Source organism: Leopardus geoffroyi, chromosome E2, assembly GCF_018350155.1.
Source record: "Leopardus geoffroyi isolate Oge1 chromosome E2, O.geoffroyi_Oge1_pat1.0, whole genome shotgun sequence".
In the NCBI taxonomy this organism is placed as follows: Eukaryota; Metazoa; Chordata; class Mammalia; order Carnivora; family Felidae; genus Leopardus; species Leopardus geoffroyi.
In genome coordinates, this window is record NC_059335.1 from 33,784,360 (window position 1) to 33,802,146 (window position 17,787).

Below are 17,787 nucleotides of genomic sequence, written 5' to 3' on the forward strand. Positions count from 1 at the left end.
TGCGGGGCTCGGGGACCAGAGCAGCCCGTCTTCAGCTGCTTCAAACCTGGCGCGAAACAGTGCGGGATCTAGGAGGCCCCCAAACCGCCCGCTCTTTTCTGTGGCTGCTCAGACCCGCCGAGCCTCTTCTGCGGCTGCGCAGGCTCCGCCCGGGTCCTTCTGCGCCTGCGTGGTCCGAGAGCCTGATCCTGAGGTTGGTTCGCTTTCTTTGGTGGAGTTGCGTGTTTTGTTGCTGTTAACTTGACCCAGTTCCATCCCACTGTACGAATGGGTCTGAGCCGTTGCACCCCCGGGGCTTCTCCTAGCACCACAACCAAGCTGCACCCCTGCAGATTCCACACACTAGTACCGCACTCCCAAAGGGTCATTAATTCAAGAAAAGGTGTCTTGGATGCCTGCTCTGCCTTTTGACTTAACTGTTAGTCGAGGCAAACCACCGTGGTTACCTACACCAACTATACGATCCTTTCCGGATAATCTTTTTAATCACGCTTTAGACTCTCCTGTTTAAATAGTCTAGGGCCCCGCTTGTAAAATTCCCTATATATTTTTAACTGAAAACGTGCATAATTGAAACGTCACAGAACTTCTCATCGTTCATTCAAGTACACAGTGTGTCAGGCACTGTTCTAGACAAAAGAGGTACAGCAGTAAACATAGCGTTTACTACTCCACTGGTGCTCTCCTGGCACTAACATATTTGTCACCAGAGACCACCACTAAACAAGAAATACATGTAGTAGGTCATTTGGTAATAAGAACTATAAAGTTAAAGCAGGAAAGAGGGGTAGAGGGTTGGAGGAAGTGGAGGGAAGAGACCTCACTGACAATTGACATTTAGGCGAGGACTTGAAGTGAGGCATTCAGCCTGGAAGAGTGTTTCAGCAGGTACAAAGGCCCTGAGAGCTCCCTCTGGCTGCCTTCTGGAGATAGACATTTAAAAGTGAGAGATGAGATTAATAAAAACCAAAAGAGGAGACTGAGAAGGAGCAGCCATTGAGGAAGTAGGACCAGGAGTATAGTGTTCCGTAAGCCAAGTGAAGAGAGGGAGAAGGAAAATAACAGTGTCAGATGCTGTAAGTAGGTCTTAAAAGATGAGTTCTAAAATGTTCTTGTTACTTGGGTTTTGTAATTACAGCTGTACAAATGAACATCTTTCTTAAAGCCTACCGGTGTGTCTGTGACTAGGTACAACCTCTTTTGGAGATCATGACAAAGGACTAAATTTGAGATCCTTGACGGAATGTCAGACCTCAGACAATGGACCTCTGCACCTCCTCTGATAGGCCTTGCCTCTGAGTTCTCCCAGCCCCTTTCTGCCCTACCACTTCCCCTGTCACTTAGGGAGACATCACAGTTCCTAGGAGTTCCCCGTAGTGGGAATTGCCCTGGGCTTGTCCCCCTGCCCTCATCCATCAGAATTTACTTTGTTTTGTGAAGTATCCTTCCCCTCAACCCCCAGACCCTACTTCCATGAAGTTGTCATCAGACTGAATCCACTCCACTCTGCTAATAGCTGATCTCAGCTTGATAGGCCACCTTTCCCACGAACAGCTTGAAAGGCATGAATCTCTACTAGAGATCACTTCAGGCCATCAGTTTCGGACAGACATTTATCGAGGGTCTCCATATGCCCGGCAGTGTCAGAGGACCTATGAAAACAGCAGTGAACAAGAAAGATGTAATTGTGCCCCTGTGGAGTTTACAAACTAGAGGACGTAGGGAGCAACAAACATTACCCATGAAAGCAAGTAAGATCATTTTGTCTGGTCATAAGGGTGAGGTGCTGGGTAGGCCTCAGGGAAAGCCTCTCAGGAGAAACCTGAACTAGGATCTTTATGACAAGAAAGCAGCAGCCATTAGAAAGTGTGGGGGAAGGGCTTCCCACACAGAGGCAACAGTAGGGGGAAAGGCCCAGGTTGGGCATGTTCGAAGATCAGGAAGAAGACAACGTGGCTGGAACCTAGTGAGTGAGAAAGAGGTCACATCACCTAGGGCTGTGAGCCATACCAAGGAGCTTAGCAGGTGGACAAGTCCATGTCTAACTGGATTGCCCTGTGAGGCTGGCCTTCCACTTACCCAGCGAAGCCTCACTCACTTTATGTACTGCCTTGGTGGCCTGGACCTTTATGGTTTCTCTTCCTAACAGGACATTGCAATCAGCAGCAGCAGCATCACTGACATTTATTGAGCATTTTCTACATGCCATCATTTCTAAGACTTCATGTGGATCATCCCACTCAATCCTATAATAACCTTAAGAGGCAGGTACTATTTTACCCTATTTTACAGATGACAAAACTTTTCCTTTGTCTCCTCCTCCCTTCATGACTCTTCAGTGGCTCCCCATTTTCTACCAAAGAGAGCTCAAGCTCTTTGACAGCTTATGGAAATCAAATTCTGACCACCTTTGGCCTCTGCAAGCCTCCTCTTTTGCCACCTCTTGCCTCGAACTCGATCCCGTCTCTGCTGCTGTCTCTAGCTTCCCTACCTTTTCTCACATTTACCCTCTGCCTGGACTGTCCTTTCCCTCATTTCATAACCCCCTCCCATCTTTGGGGACAGGCTGGACATCACAACTCCAGACAGTCATATCTCCTACATTTAGGAGGGGCCCGGGAAATCACATCATTTGCCATATGGGGAGTATCTGGGAGCATTTGAGTCTTTGGATCACAATCCTAATTAGGGAGTATTTATTGGGAGTATTTGCCATATTGGGAATATCTGAGTCTTTGGATCACAATCCTAACTAGACTCAGCAAGGATCCCCAGAAGGGTAGATAATCCCCATCCTTTTTGCCTCTTTGCCACTGGACAGAGCAGAGGACTTGGAGGCTCTTTTCCAAGGAGGAAGGAACAACAGCTAGGAGAGGCTGGCCCAGAGAGGCCTCTCCCCCTACCAGTAGTCCCAGAGTGTTCCCTACCTCCAGTGATTCCCCACCCCAGGAATCACTGGCTTTTCAGGGAAGACTCCTGTTATCTTCACATCAGTGAGACCTGGGGCTCTGCTGGTGGGCTCTAGGTTGGCAGCCCTACATAGTGCATGAGCCCACAAGTCTCGAAGTATGAAGAGCTGGGTTCAAATTCCTCCTCCACCAGTCACGCACTGAGACTCGGGCCCATCAATGAATCCTAACGTACACACTTATTGAGTGCCTTCTCTGTGCCAAGCATTTGACATACACACTTATTCACTTCATGCCCACAGCCAGCCTCGGAGGCAGATTCTGTTGTCATCCCCATTTTACAAGAATGGAAACTGAGTCACAGGGGGTTTATAACCCAAGCCCAAGGTCACACAGCTGGTAAGTGGCAGAACAAGGATGGCAAACGCAGGTGGTCTGGCTCCAGGGCTTGAACTACTAACCACTGCACGTACTGTTCCCGCAGTGAACTCCCTGAGCTCCGGCATCCTCTTCTAGAAAAGAGAAATATCCACAGTACTACTTCTGGGGAGTGTTGTGATAATTATACAAATTAATAGAAGTAAAACAATGACTGGCACTTAATAAGGGCTCCCATAAATGGTTCTTATTGCATTACGGGCTTATTACCTCTCGGTGAGAAAGCTGCCTTTGGCTTGTTAGCATCGCTACTGTAATAAATTTGGTGTCTTTTTTTTTTCTTTCTTTCTTTCTTTTTTTTTTTTTAGCAAGTAGCATTGTTCCTGGTTCCTTTTTATCCCTGGGGTGGGAAAAACCCACCTAGCTAGACAGAAGGGTATGGTGGAAACTAGGTGAGATCCATCTTGGGATGCCCACTTCCCAGGGGCCTTGGGCCACACCTGCCACCTGCCTGCCCCCCACCCACGTCCTCACCTCGCTATGTGAAGCATTCCCACTAGAGGGTGTGCAGGTGTAAAGAACAGAGGTTTGTGAGCCTTAGGACTCTGGATTACAGGCCTGGAGAGAGGCCAGCTGAGAGGGACCCTTGGGACAGAAGGCCTCCCATTGTCAGTCACAGGATTGACTTCTGGACAGTGGACTGGGGCAGGGGGCCAGCTGGAGGTGGACTTTTTTTTTTTTTTTTTTTTTTTTGAGAGGGGTTTGCAGAGAGAGAGTGAGAGAGAGAATCTTAAGCAGGCTCCATGCCCAGCACAGACCCCGACTCGGGACTCGATCTCACGACTGTGAGATCATGACCTGAGTGGAAATCAAGAGCCAGACACTTAACCAGCTGAGCCACCCAGGCACCCCTGGAAGAGGACTTTGGACTTTTCTTTTGTGCACTGTGATGTCTGCTGTTTTCACAGCAAGTTTGTACTTTTGTAATAAACACACACACTTTAAAATAGTGTGCGAGGGGCACCTGGGTGGCTCAGTCGGTTAAGCATCCGACTTCAGCTCAGGTCATGATCTTAACGGTTCATGAGTTCGAGCCCTGCGTCGGGCTCTGTGCTGACAGCTCAGAGCCTGGGCCTGCTTCAGATTCTGTGTCTCCCTCTCTCTCTCTTTACCTTCCCTGCTCACTCTGACTCTCTCTCTCTCTCTCTCTAAAAAAAAAAAAAAAAAAAAAGGATAATATAGTGTGCGAGTGGAGGATGTCTGTGAATTTCAGAGATCCAGATCCACAGCCCCTCCCCACCCTTATTGCCCCAGAACCTGCCTATAAAGGACCCCAGTCTGAAATTTCCCCAAACTTAAGGGCAGTGGCCATTAGGATCTTTCCTCAGAGCACAGAGGGGCAGGAGGAGAGCAGGGCAGCACAGGGCCAGGCTCTGTGAGAACGCTTTATGAGCAGCCCTCCCAGGTGTCCCCTCCTTCAACCCTTCATCACCTGATTCCCATCACCTGACTGCAGTGGGTCTGCTGCGGGCCATGGGGGTGAGGCTGTCCATCTGGGTCTCTGGTTAGCCCATGTCACACATGCGAGAAGTGAGGAAATGAAGAATCAGATTCCAAGCCATTTACTTAGCAGCATGTCACATATTAAAAAAAACAACAACAACAGAAATTGCTCCTTCTGGTCAGTAGACAGGAGAAAAGGTACCCCCACTACTACTAATAATAGAAGCTAACATCTGTTGAGCACTCACTACGTAGCAGACTGCTAAATTACTCATATTACGATCTCACTTAATCCTCCAGCAGTGCTGTGAGATAGGTAATATTATCCCCATTTTTCAGATGCAGAAACTAATTTCAACTCCAGTTTGCTGCTACCCCGCCCCCCACCGCCCATGCATGTCATCGAACTGGTAGAAAACCCGGCAGATGCCATCTCAACTGAATGATCACGATGAGTAATATGGTAAGTCACGTTATCCTGCACGGGGCTTCACCTCTGTGGTATTTTCCCCTCAAACCCGTAAGCCCTGTCTAATCAGGAGAAAACAACAGATAAGCCCAAAATGAGAGACAGTCTACAAAATACCTGACCAGTACTCCTCAAAACTGCCAAGATCATGAAAAGCAAGGACAAACTAAAAAACTGTCACAGAGTGGACCAGGTTCAGGGCAGATGGTTAGGAAATGCAATCCTGGCTTGGATCTTGGAGGAGAAAAAGGACATTAGTGAGAAAACTGGAGAAGTCTGACTAGAATTTATAGTTTGGTTAGTAACATTACACCCATGTTAATTTTGTGTTTTTGACAGTTGTACTGTGGTTATATAAGATGGTAACATTAGGGAGACTGGATGAAGAGTCTGCAGGAAGTCTGGCATAGTGCTGGAGATTGGGATGGTCCTGGAAAGGAGGATTGACTCTAAAGGGCACAAGGGAATTTTTTAGAGTGATAGGAATGTTATATATTTTGATTGTGGTGGTGGTTACATAGACATACACATCTGTCAAAACTCATCAAACTGTACATTTAAAATAATTTTATTGCATGTAAATTATACCTCGAGGAAGTAGGGTTTTTTTAATTTTTAAAATCTAAATTTTAATTTTAAATTTAAAAAAATTCAAATCCATTTTTAAGTCACTGCCATACATTAAAGCCTTCAATGGCTTCCCATGACACGTAAAACCCCAAATCCTAACTTGGCCTACAGAGCTCTGGTGTCTGTGAACCACCCCACCACACCAAGTGTGGCCTCACCTCAGGACATTTGCACTTACAGCCCCCTCCACCTGGAGTGCTCTGCCCCCAGATCTTGTCAAGCCTGGCTTCCAGGTGTCAATAAAATCTCAGCTCAATGGACCCCTCCTCAGAGAGGCCTACCCGGAGCTCCTGGGGCTCTCTCTCTCTCTCTCTCTCTCTCTCTCTCTCTCTCTCATTACCCTGCTTTGTCATCCCCATCCCTATAGCATTGGCCTACATAACTTCTTCCCACTGAAAAAATTCAAAATAGATTGTATGGTTTTGCACCAAGAAGCACTGAGAAGCGGTGCCTCCTTCTTTTTCTCGTTTTTACACCATGACACTCACAAAGACCATGACTGAGATGTTGGGGATGCATGATTCTGAATATGATTCTGGGTGGGCCTGAGACTCCCGAAGAGAAGGGAAGCCATGAGGAAATGATTCCCATTTCCACACATGAGGACCAGGACATATGAGGACTTCATAACACAATAAAGCAATGCTCTGCCTCACATCCTTAGTTATTTAAAGACCGATTCAATAAGTTGCATTTAGAGACTCTTTAGGGAAATAAAGAAGAGATTTGGTCTAGCAGGATTCAAATGCAGTCGGTAAGCCCAGCACCCAAGGAGCAGAGGAACAGCTCCTGGCCCAGCCCGCCCCGCCTGGGCACAGATCAAAGCTGATAGCCGGGGTCTGTTCCAGTTTCCAAGGAGTGTGCTCTTTATAGCCCCCTGGAGCCATACCTGGGTGTGGGCAGCATCAGACGCTGGCTGAAGCTTGACTCAGCTTCTGTAATTACCTATTTTGGTGGGAAGCCAACGGCTGGGGCACCTGCTCTAGAAGCTGGAGTTTTTCTATGTTGGTATGAATCCCTAGAGCTGACAGCACAGTGCAGCCTTGCAAATCTGAGCACCATATCTTCAGGTGGCAGAGCCGGCTAAAGAAATTCCAAGTCCCAATTCTACAGTCATGGCATTTCCCAGTCGGAAAGGGCAGAGAGATCACCAGCCCCAGCTTCTGACCATTCAGCCCCTATTTGAATACTTCCCATGATTGAGATGCTCACAGCTCACATGGAGGCCATTACTTTTAAACACGATTCTCAGAAATCTCTCACTGACATTATGTGCATAAATATTTTTATATGTTATACATATATATCTTTTATATAAACTTACATAAATAGTCTCTTACTCATTATATTAGACTGACCTACGTATCAGTCTCTCTGTAGAAACAGACAGATTGACTACATGACCTTTGGGGTATTTGAAGATGTATCATCTTCCCTCCGTGGCTTCTTTATGCCAAGAACCCCCAGGTGGACCCTTCAAGGGTTCCTTGGGGTGTGTGTATTGGGGATGGGCATGGAATTCCTAGTTCCCATACCCACCAGGGCACACTTTACCATGACTCCTTGCTTGAGGAGACTGCAGACGTAATATATTTTGAGCCCTACCCGCTCCCCACCCCCCACCACACACACACACAGAAGTCCTTTCCCTCACTTGTGGAATTGTCCAGCAGGGACACCAGGAAACAAAGATCAGGGCTATTGTCTTGAAAAATAGACAAAAGCAAACTGGCCAAGGTACAAAGGCTTGACGGGACACAGAGTCATGCTCAGCCAGGATTGTGAGAAACTTAACCAAGAGACTATTAACAGAGGTGTGGAGGTGTGGGCAGGACTTAGGAAACCAACACGGGATAAGGAGGCAGCCACGACTACCTGTCATGGGCTGAATTGTGTCCCCCGACCACCACCAAAAAAAAAAAAAAAAAAAAAAGGTATGTTGGAGACCTAACCCTCAGGACCTCATAATGTGACCTTATTTGGAGAGGGTCTTTGCAGAGATAATCAAGTTAAGAGAGGTGGTTATAGTATCATAATCTGTATGACTGGTGTCCTTATAAAAGGGGGAAATTTGGATACAGACACACACACACAGAGAAAGCCATGTAAAGAGATGAAGGCAGAGATCAGGGTGATGCTTCTATAAGCCAAGGAGTACCGAAGATGGCCAACACACTCCCAAGAAGCCAGGGGAACCCCTCTCATGGCCCTCAGAAGGAACCAATCCTACAGAGACCTTGGTGTCAGACTTCTAGCCTCCAAAACTGTAAGAGAATAAATTTGCTATTTAAGCCACCAGTCTATGGTGCATTGCTATGGCGACGCTGGGAAACTAACACACCACCCCTAACCTTCCCCAGAGAAGAGAGCTGCGTCCCAGGAGCACCTGGCTGGAGCTGCATTCACAGACGTGGCAGAGCCAGGAGGAAGCTGAGCAATGAAGAGCCTCACCACTCTCTCCTCCTACCCTCCAGCCCCCTGCGTGGCCTAAGCCAGTGGAAGCCCGCAGGCAAGGGAGGTGGGAGAAAGTGCCTGGAGGGGCTCACTGTCCACACCTCTTACACCTATCTGGGTATCCCCTCCGCAGATACAGCAGGAAGGGAAGTCAGGAGAGCCTGATCCAACACTTTCATCTGACCTCCTCCTTCCCCAGGAGGGAGTGTGACAATGCAGCCATTATAATGCAGAATCGACAGTCCAATTGGATGATGTGGATTCTTAGTGCGCACGTGCCTGCTGAATACAAGGCTGCTGCCTGTGACATCATTGCTGTCTTGTGCTTCCACTCGTGCACCCCAACCTCTTTAGAACAATGGCTTCTTGAGAGATTTTATTATTGAATAGGTAATACTTTGATATCGTATCCAATTAAAAGATACAAAAGCATAAACACGAAGATGTGGAGAAATCGGAACCTTCGTGCCCTGTCGGTGGGACTGCAAAACGGGGTGCAGCCGCTGTGGAAAGCCGTATGATGATTCCTCAAAAAATTAAAAGGAGAACCACAATATGCTCCAGAAATTCCACTTCTGGGGATTATACCCAAAGGAGCTGAAAACAGGCACTCAAACAGCTACCTGTACGCCAGTGTTCAGACGGCATCATTCACAACAGCCAAACAGTCCCAGTAGCTACCAGTACACGAACGGATAAATCGGCAAAATTCCTACCGTGGAATAGTATTCAGCCATAAAAAGTACTGCATCCGTGCTTCCACGTGGAGGAGGCTTGAAGGTATTAAGCCAAGTGAAATGAGGCAGACACAAAAGGACAACTATTGTATGATTCCACTCACATGGGATACACAAATAGGCAACTATATCGAGACAGAGGTTCCAGGGGGAGGGGGCGGAGGAGGCGGAGTGGGGAGTTATTGTTTAACAGGATGAGGAAAAAGTCCTGGACACAGACGGTGGTGACAGTTGACCCCGTGAATGTGCCCAATGCCACCGAATTGGATATTTTAAAATGGTTAAAAAGGTAACATTTAAGTTATGTGTATTTTGTCACAGTACAAAAGAGTGTATTTTTAAAGAGGACGCAATGAAAAGGAAGTCCCCCTCCCGCCGCAGTCCTTGCCATACAACCCCCTCCTTGGAGACCCTCCTAAGACCAGGTTCTGACTCTCCTTCTGAAGACTGGAGTTACACAGGTAGGTGCTCTCCTCCTGAACCCTTCTCCCTAGCTTCTGTTCACTCCATAAAGGGTGGCATACTAGACACATGGCTTTATATTTTGCTTTTTGCACTTAACAATCTGCTTTGGGGAGCATCCTTGTTCTTCTGTGTCTCCCTCTCTCTCTGCCCCTCCCCCCCTCGCACGCTGTCTCGCCCTCTCTCTCTCAAAAATAAGTATTTTTTAAATTTTTTAAAAATTAAAAAATAAGGGGTGCCTGGATGGCTCAGTCAGTTAAGCGTCCGGCTTCGGCTCAGGTCGTGATCTCGCGGTCTGTGAGTTCGAGCCCCGCGTCGGGCTCTGTGCTGACAGCTCAGAGCCTGGAGCCTGCTTCGGATTCTGTGTCTCCCTCTCTCTCTGCCCCTTCCCTGCCCATGCTCTGTCTCTCTGTCTCTCAAAAATAAATAAACGTTAAAAAAATTAAAAAATTAAAAAGAATGGTAGAATTTCAGAAACGCGCCAAGTGTGTGTATTCGTGAGGACAGGGTGGGGATACGATCTCGTCAGTCCGGCTTCACAAACGTTTATGGAGGCCACACCAGGAGAAAGGTCCCTTGCTAGATGCTGGTATAATAATAGCCGACAGCTATAAAGCTCTTACCATGTGGTGGCTACTGTTCTTTGCACATTAACTTACTTAATCCTCAGAACAACCTTATGATGTAGGTGCTATTATTAATTAGTCCCGTTTTACAGGTCAGTACTGCCGGGCATGAAGAGGTAAGTAACTCGCCTGAGATCCCATAGCTAATTAGTGATGGAACCGGGGCTGCACCCAGAGTGGGGCTCTAGGGCCCTTGCTCTTGTGCAGTCCTGATGCTGCCTCTCGGGCATGCAAACATTTACAGAATTTCATGCCAGCCTCGGGCTTCCTACTGAGGGAGGTATAATGATGCCTTAGACATAAGCCCCATGCTCAATGAGTTCATGGCTGCAGCAGGGGCGGAATTACCCTAATACAAGGCCAAGAACTGATCAGTGTTAAAAGAGGAACAAATCGAATGCTCTGGATGGTGGAGGAAAGATGACGAGAAATGTCTTGTAGAGGACGGGACATCTGAGAGTAAAGGGAACCAACAGTAATGGACCAGCCATCCCACACCGGCGACTTCATATGTTGAGTCCTCCTGATGACCCTATCACCGACCCCATTTCACAGACCCAAAAAACTGAGGGTCCCAGAGATGCATTAAAGTGGTGAAGCCAGGAATCCTCTCCCAGGATCAGCTATAACTCAGAGCCAGCAGCCTCTCTGCGGTGAGGTGCCAACAAGGTGTTCCCAAGGCCAGTGACATCAGCCCTCCTGTGTTGGGAACGTGTGGGATCTTTAGTCAGCCTAATGTGAATTGTGGCCAATTAACAAGCCAAAAGCACTTTGAAGATGACACAGTGCATGTAAAGAGCCCGTTCCCACAGATGGCAGTCAGTGAGGCAGGACAGGGCGGTTTGGGGTGAGGATTATGGGGGGACAATGTCTCAGCAAAGCAGGAATTCCTGGGGCAGAGGAGCCAAGAGGGAGGAGGTTGAGCTCATCATCCAGGCTGGGCTCCAGGAGAAACCTCACTGTTTCTAGAAGGATCAAAAGGAGTCTCTTAAGAGGTCCTGGGAAGCTGCAGGCCTCTGGCCACCCTCCTAAAACAATGATGTGAATGGGGGCGTCCCGCATGCTGCTTAATCGATGGTCACCACACACTGGCCTCTCGCCAGATGCTTATATAAAGTATCAGCAAAAGGAGACACAAAAACCAGGGAACAGTTGTTGCCTCAGAGAGAACTGCAGGGCTGGCTCAGGGGAGGGAGACAGACTTTTCACCGCACACCCTTGCGCTTCCTTTGAATTTTGAGCCATCCAACTGTATTATCTCTTCAAAAAGAAATAAATAAAGCTGAAATTTTTAAATAAAGATGATCAGAGCATATCGCTGGGGAAGGAGAAAGGTTACAGAGTAGCTTGTTGGATGTAATTTAATTTCTATGTTCTAAAACCCTACGTGTGACACCAATAAGGGAACACACTGACATCACAGACCTCCTAACAGGATGCACTGAGGACCCGGGATCACTTCCGTGGTGTTGCTGCCCAAACTGCCAAACCTGAATCTACTCCTAAGGACGTGTCAGGCAAACCTTGAGTGGCCCGGCCTGTACCCCTCCAAAATGTCAAGGTCATGAAAGAAAAAGAGGCAGAGGACCTATTTTAGACGGAAGGAGAATAGAAACCCATGGCGACTAAATGTAACTGGGTGGTCCTGGATCGGATCCTGGAGCAGAAGAAAAAAATTGCAGTCAATGACGTTGGTGAGACAATTGGCAAAATTTAAGTTAAAGCGTGCAGACTAGATAATGGTACTGTGTCAACATTAAATTTCCAGATTTTGTTGATTATAATATAGCTGTATAAATTAATATCTTTGTTTTCCAGAAATACATAATGAAGTATTTAGCAGCAAAGGCTCAACTTACTCTCAAATGGTTAATACACATATATATATTAATGCGTATATATGTATTATATATACATATACATTAATATGTATATATATGTATATACATTAATATGTATATATATGTATGTACATAGAGAGAAAGAGAGAGAGAGAATGATAAATGTGGCAAAATGCACATCTGGGTAAAAGATATATGAGAGTTCTTTATACTAATCTTGTAAGTTTTCCTTAACTGTGAAATTAATTCAAAAACAATAGAAAGATATAAGCCAAAATCTTATCAGTGCTTATTAGTGTGGCAGGATTGCCACTGAGTATTTTTTTCTCTTTGCCCATCTATACTTCCCTCGTTTTTTTCTTTCCTTCCTCCCTCCCTCTCCCTCTTCTCTCCCTCCGTCCCTCTGCCCTTCCCTCTGTCCCCCTGCTCCCTTTCTTCCTTCCTTCCCTCCCTCCCTCCCTCCTTCCCTCCTTCCCTCCTTCCTTCCTTTCCTTTTGAAAAAGTAATATGATAAAAGTAATTCAGCCTAGTTCTTTTCATTGTTGTTTAAGTAATCTCTACACCTAACGTGGGGCTCAAACTTACAACCCTGGGATCAAGAGGCCATGTATGTTCTACCAACAGAGCCAGCCAGACTCCCCTTTGGTAAAAGCAATTGACATGCTATAAATGCCTATTCCAGCATAAGTCTGCCTCCTCAGCTCCCCAGCACCCCTCGCAGAGGTAACCACCACCATTACATGTTTCTTGCGTCTCCTTGCAGATGTATTCTGTCCGTACGCGAACGTGGACTGTCTAGGTAGCCTCTCCTTGCTTTCTCCCCACAAATGGTGGCATCTCGTGTCTTGATGTGCACACCATTCTGTACCTTGCCTTTCCTCAGATAACACTATGTATCTTCATGATCCCTCTATATGAAGACATATTTTTAAGGGCTGCCTAGAATTTCATTGCACTGCTGTGTCATGATTCTTTGAACCAATCCCCATTGTCATGGACAGTTTAGTCCTTTTCCAATCTTTTATAAGCAAAATTACAATGAATTGCACCCACTTCTTTGTGCACAATGTGTAAATAAATACATAGAGAGGATAATCTCCTACAAGTGGAGGTGCTTCCTGGAAGCACATATGCTTTCACATTTTGAAATTTTTTTTTTAACGTTTTTATTTATTTTTGAGACAGAGAGAGACAGAGCATGAATGGGTGAGGGTCAGAGAGAAGGAGACACAGAATCTGAAACAGGCTCCGGGCTCCGAGCTGTCAGCACAGAGCCTGATGTGGGGCTCGAACTTACGGACTGCGAGATCATGACCTGAGCCGAAGTTGGCCGCCCAACCGACTGAGCCACCCAGGCGCCCCTGCATTTTGGATGCTGTCGCGGTTGGCCCGCAGGATGCGCACATCTGGTTCTCCACTGCCTCCGCACACCGCACGCTTCACATTTTTGGATCTCTGCCAATCAGATAGATTTTTTTTTTTTAATGATATCTGGTTGTAGTTCCAATCTGCATTTCTATTATGACAAGCATAGATGGTATCTTATCATTTTCTCTAAATGCCATTTGTATTATTCTGTCATCCCTCCCTGCAAGTATATGAATGATTTAAATTTTCTACCACAGACCTAACCCTCCCACAGAGATACCCGTGGCATTAATCCCAGGCTGAGCCCTCTTTGGACCCCTCTGGGGACTGAAAAGAAGAGGATCTGTATCTCCTGGTGCATCTAGACCACAGCCATCCCAGGGACTCCAGTCTCCTTTTGTGTTTACTAGCTGTAAACCAAGGGCGATAATTTACCATGGGAGCTGGGAACGTGACTCAGCTCAGGGTTGGGCAGCCCCGGGCTCTCTGACCAGCCAGCCCCTGGTGCCTGGCCCATGAAGGCCTGATCTCAGAGTTTGCAGCGTGCCCCCTGCCCATCCTCAAAGAACAGAACTTCTTAGTCCCTCTGAGTTTCTGTTTTCTCCCCCAGTCTTTGAAAAGCTGTGGTGGGAACAGAACACTTCATTCAAAGGAAGTCCTGAAAGGCCCTTTTGTGGTGCATCCGGTCCAGGAACCAGCTCAGTGTTCTCTAAAGGAAAAAAGACTTGAACAAAAGCTGGCATCCTAGGAACCCTGGAGGTCAGGCCCTCGTTAATTAGCCACTGGCGTCCCTGCCTTATTAGTATTCAAACACAGGCAGAACACAGCTTCTGCCCCTCCAAGCTTTCCCTTGAACCTCCTCCATGCAGAGATTGATGTTAGAGGTGGGATTTTTTTTTTTTTCCCTCCATCACTTGCAAGATATCCACAGATAGGGGCTTTTTCTACCTCAGGACCTGGCTGAGGGGGGACATGGCCAGGTTGTCAGTCATTATCTTGATCACGCCCTTCTTGTAGACAGAGCCCCAGCTTTGGAAGCAAATGGACTGATGTTCAGATTCCCCACTCTACCCCTTTCTGGCTGGATGACCTTAGCAGATGACCTCTCGGGGCTAGTGTTCTCCCTACAATTATGGATTTACAATAGTACCTATTGTTCAAGGAAGGTGCTGGTGTCTTGGGACACAGAAAATGTGCAGAAAGGGGATTTGGAGATCACAGAAGGACAGAATGAGAAGGGATTCGTTTGCCAGGCTTTTTCTTGGAGGAGATCAACCCAAGGAAATAACCACTGAGTTCTAAAAAAAAAAAAAAAAAAAAAAAAAAATGCAATCAAATCTTAATACTTCCTTTTGAGTTGAAATTCAGAAACTTCTTATTATGCTATTACCTTCAAGGTAAACAATTAAAAAGTAAAAGAAATAAAAAAGTAAATCCTCGCCCTCGCTGCTAAGGCCCCATGTGAGCAGGCCTCTGTCCACCTCCTTGTCTCCAATCTACCACTCAACCTTGGACTGTGGGGTGTCGGCGGGGGCAGGGGCACGAGGGCAGGCCATCCCGAGATGGGCCACGTTGGCATGAAGATTACTTCGAGCTGAAGGCAATCAAGACCCTATGGGCTCAATGGAGACTTTTGCCCCTCCTTTAACTACCCAGAAAAATCTAAATTGGGGGTGTTTTCCAGAACAAGGGTTATTACCAGAGATAAATTTTATCTGAGTCACCCATCTGTATGGCAGGGGCAACATCTAATTACTGAACATCTGCTTTTCTTCTTATCGGCCTTTGAAGCGCACTCCTTTGCCCTGAAGTCCCAGGCCCCTACGCACATCTCTTCAGTTCAGGATGACAAACGTACCTCATTTTGCCTGACCGTTTTGGGAATTCCCATGTGTGTGTGGATTCCCCATCTGTACATCATTAAATTTAATTTCCTCCTATTCATCTGTCCCAAGTCAATTTGATTCTTAGTCCAGCTACAAGGACCCTTGAGGGGACAGGAGTTCTTACTCCCCGACAGCTCCAAGACCGTGCCAGTGAGCATCTCTCAGTGTGTGAATGCTCAGGGTTCCCTTATCCCTCCCCCGGCCCCTGATGGTGGAAGCCCTTTCGACCTAGACTCTCTCCCACCCTCTCCTCTCCACTCTGGCTGACTCTTGCTCAACATTCAGGTTTCAGCTGAAACATTCACTTATTTGGGATGTGCAGGGGCCCGAACCCCTGAATGGGTTATTTGCTCCTACGACCCTCTCTCTGCAGGTTCTGTCTTATAACATGTGCTACACCTGTAGTTTTGGACACCCTGTTTTCCTTGCTGGCTGCTAGAGCCACCAGGATGCATTCCTAGAGCTGGCACTGTAACTCACTGTGACTGGCACCTGGCAGGGGCTTGTGGAATATTTTGGCAAGGAAGAAGAGGGGAACATATTGGGGAAGGAAAAGATAGGTTGGAAGGGAGACGTGGATGTACCGACGGGCTTTCTGGAGTCCCACGGCAAAGGGCAGCCACCTACTCGCTTCCTGCCTGGGTAAAGCCCCCTGGAGATGAGGAGAGGTTGGGACACACACATCTATGGCACTTGAAGGAACAAGCCCTTTGCAACCCCCTTCTGAACTTTGCTGGGTACTTCCTCTTAGAAGCTTCAAAGTGGTTTTCAAACCCTAATTACCCCACACACTATGGCCCCAGGCAGCCGCCACACTGGGCCTCGATGTTCCTGTTTGCAAGTTAGGAAACTGAGCCCCAAAGTTAAGTCCTTGCCCGGGGCCCGAAGAGGAAATCAGCCTGAAAGGTTGTTCCCGTTCTCAGGAAACTACCCAATAGAGGAAGAGCTGGAAGCTGAGGGTACTTTGGGCCTCAGTTTACCTATATGGATGAGGGGACCCTCACTGCTCTACAATTCTTTAATTCTCTACTGTGCATTTACCCAGCTCAGGAGTTATAATGAGGCAGCCCAGGCAGGCCACATGCGGCCCTCAAACATGTGTTGTGATTGTCTTAGGGTTTTGTTTTTTTTTTTAACAGAAGATTTTTATAGCAAAATTGAAATTTGAGGATTCTCTTGAAACATCAAAAGGTCTGGAAACACTGGACCCACAGATACCATCTCCACTAGGTGTAAGGCTAGCTGGAGCTGGGCAGCAGCTACCTCCTTTGCACAGGGCACGTGTTCGCCAATTTGCCACAGACCCCAGTGCCCCCTCTTGTCTCTGACCCGGCTTCCTTCACTCATTCGTGAAACCCACTGAGCCCTCTTGGCAATTGAATCAAAACTCTTGTACTGCCTCTTCCACCTTAGTTACTACCTCTGGCTGCACTGGCCTTCTCTGGGTTTCTTGCAAAAGCCAAACTCTTTCCAGCCACAGGACCCTTATATATGCTGTTCTGTCTGCCTGGAACACTCTTCCCCCACAACCCTCAGTTGAAGGGTGGCTTCCTCTATCTGAATTGGGTTCCCCTTAATGTATCTATAGCTATCTCCCAGGCCGCATCACAACTTGTATTTATTCATGAGTGTGCTTACTTGCTTGTCTTCTGTCTCCCCTATTAAAATACAAACTCCTGGAGGGCAACAAAAACTCAGTGTTATTGACTGCTGCCTCTGCAGCATGCAGCCCAGAACCAGACAAACCTTGGGAACTTGGTAAATGTTTCTGGCGTGAACGTGTGAATGAATGCATGAATGGGACCCTGGCAAGCCCAGTGGATGTCCATCCAATAAGCAGACAGTCATCCTGCCAGGGGTTGGTAAGTAGATGCTATTTTCCCAGTTTTCTTGTGGCGTTCACTCAGGCACATGTGCTCCCTTTTCCAGAAGCCCTGGAATAAAAAGTGAGCGAGAACACTTCAGGGGGGTTTTAAAAGTATTTATACCTGGATACATGTGTCAGGCAAGGACAGATGACTAAAGCAACCAAAGAAGACGCCAAGATGACAGTACAAAGTGAGGTTTCTTCCAGATGCAGAAAAGGAGGCTTGGCTTCAATTAAATCAGCAAGTCCCAAAGTGGATGCAGAGAGGGGGGATGATGGACACCAATCTCAACAATCACGAAAAGGAGAGCCTCCCTTGAAGTTTAAGAGTTTAAGGCAAAGACAAGCCACCTCCCTCATCCTACTTTATGCAAAGGACCTTATGATGTCTTCTACCCAAGACACAGGATGAGTCAAGAATAAAAACAGGTTTAAGGAAGCATCCGATTGCTAGGGGACAGGTCAGAGGCTGGGTTGGAGGCCCATTTACAACCATGTGGTCAGTCTTTGGTGATGTCGAATGAATAAATGACAGCATGAATATTGTAGATATCCAATATTATAAGATGCCATATTGCATGCCTCTCCCCCAGGTGCCCAGCAGATCCTGGCCAAAGCAAGAGTGCTGGGCAAAACAGATTCAAACGGTCATTCATT

At 47.1% G+C, this 17,787-nt stretch overlaps 1 protein-coding gene and 2 long non-coding RNA genes across 4 annotated transcripts in view; 1 reads left to right on the plus strand and 2 right to left on the minus strand.

Moving 5' to 3' along the window:
- The window catches only part of BBS2 (Bardet-Biedl syndrome 2), a 34,200-nt gene extending 32,570 nt beyond the window's left edge, over positions 1-1,630 (minus strand). The window contains exon 1 of the mRNA XM_045442807.1: positions 1,540-1,630. Coding sequence (XP_045298763.1) covers positions 1,540-1,566 — 27 coding nt within the window. The 5' untranslated portion in view covers positions 1,567-1,630. The remainder of the gene's footprint in view (positions 1-1,539) is intronic.
- LOC123579188 lies at positions 80-9,716 on the plus strand. Its single transcript, XR_006702675.1, has 3 exons — positions 80-193; positions 5,130-5,253; positions 9,402-9,716. It is a non-coding gene; the product is annotated as an uncharacterized LOC123579188 (long non-coding RNA).
- Positions 9,717-13,291: 3,575 nt separating this feature from the next.
- The window catches only part of LOC123579186, a 34,626-nt gene continuing 30,130 nt past the window's right edge, over positions 13,292-17,787 (minus strand). For both annotated transcript variants that reach the window (XR_006702671.1, XR_006702672.1), the window contains one exon: positions 13,292-13,464. This is a non-coding gene — a long non-coding RNA (uncharacterized LOC123579186). The remainder of the gene's footprint in view (positions 13,465-17,787) is intronic.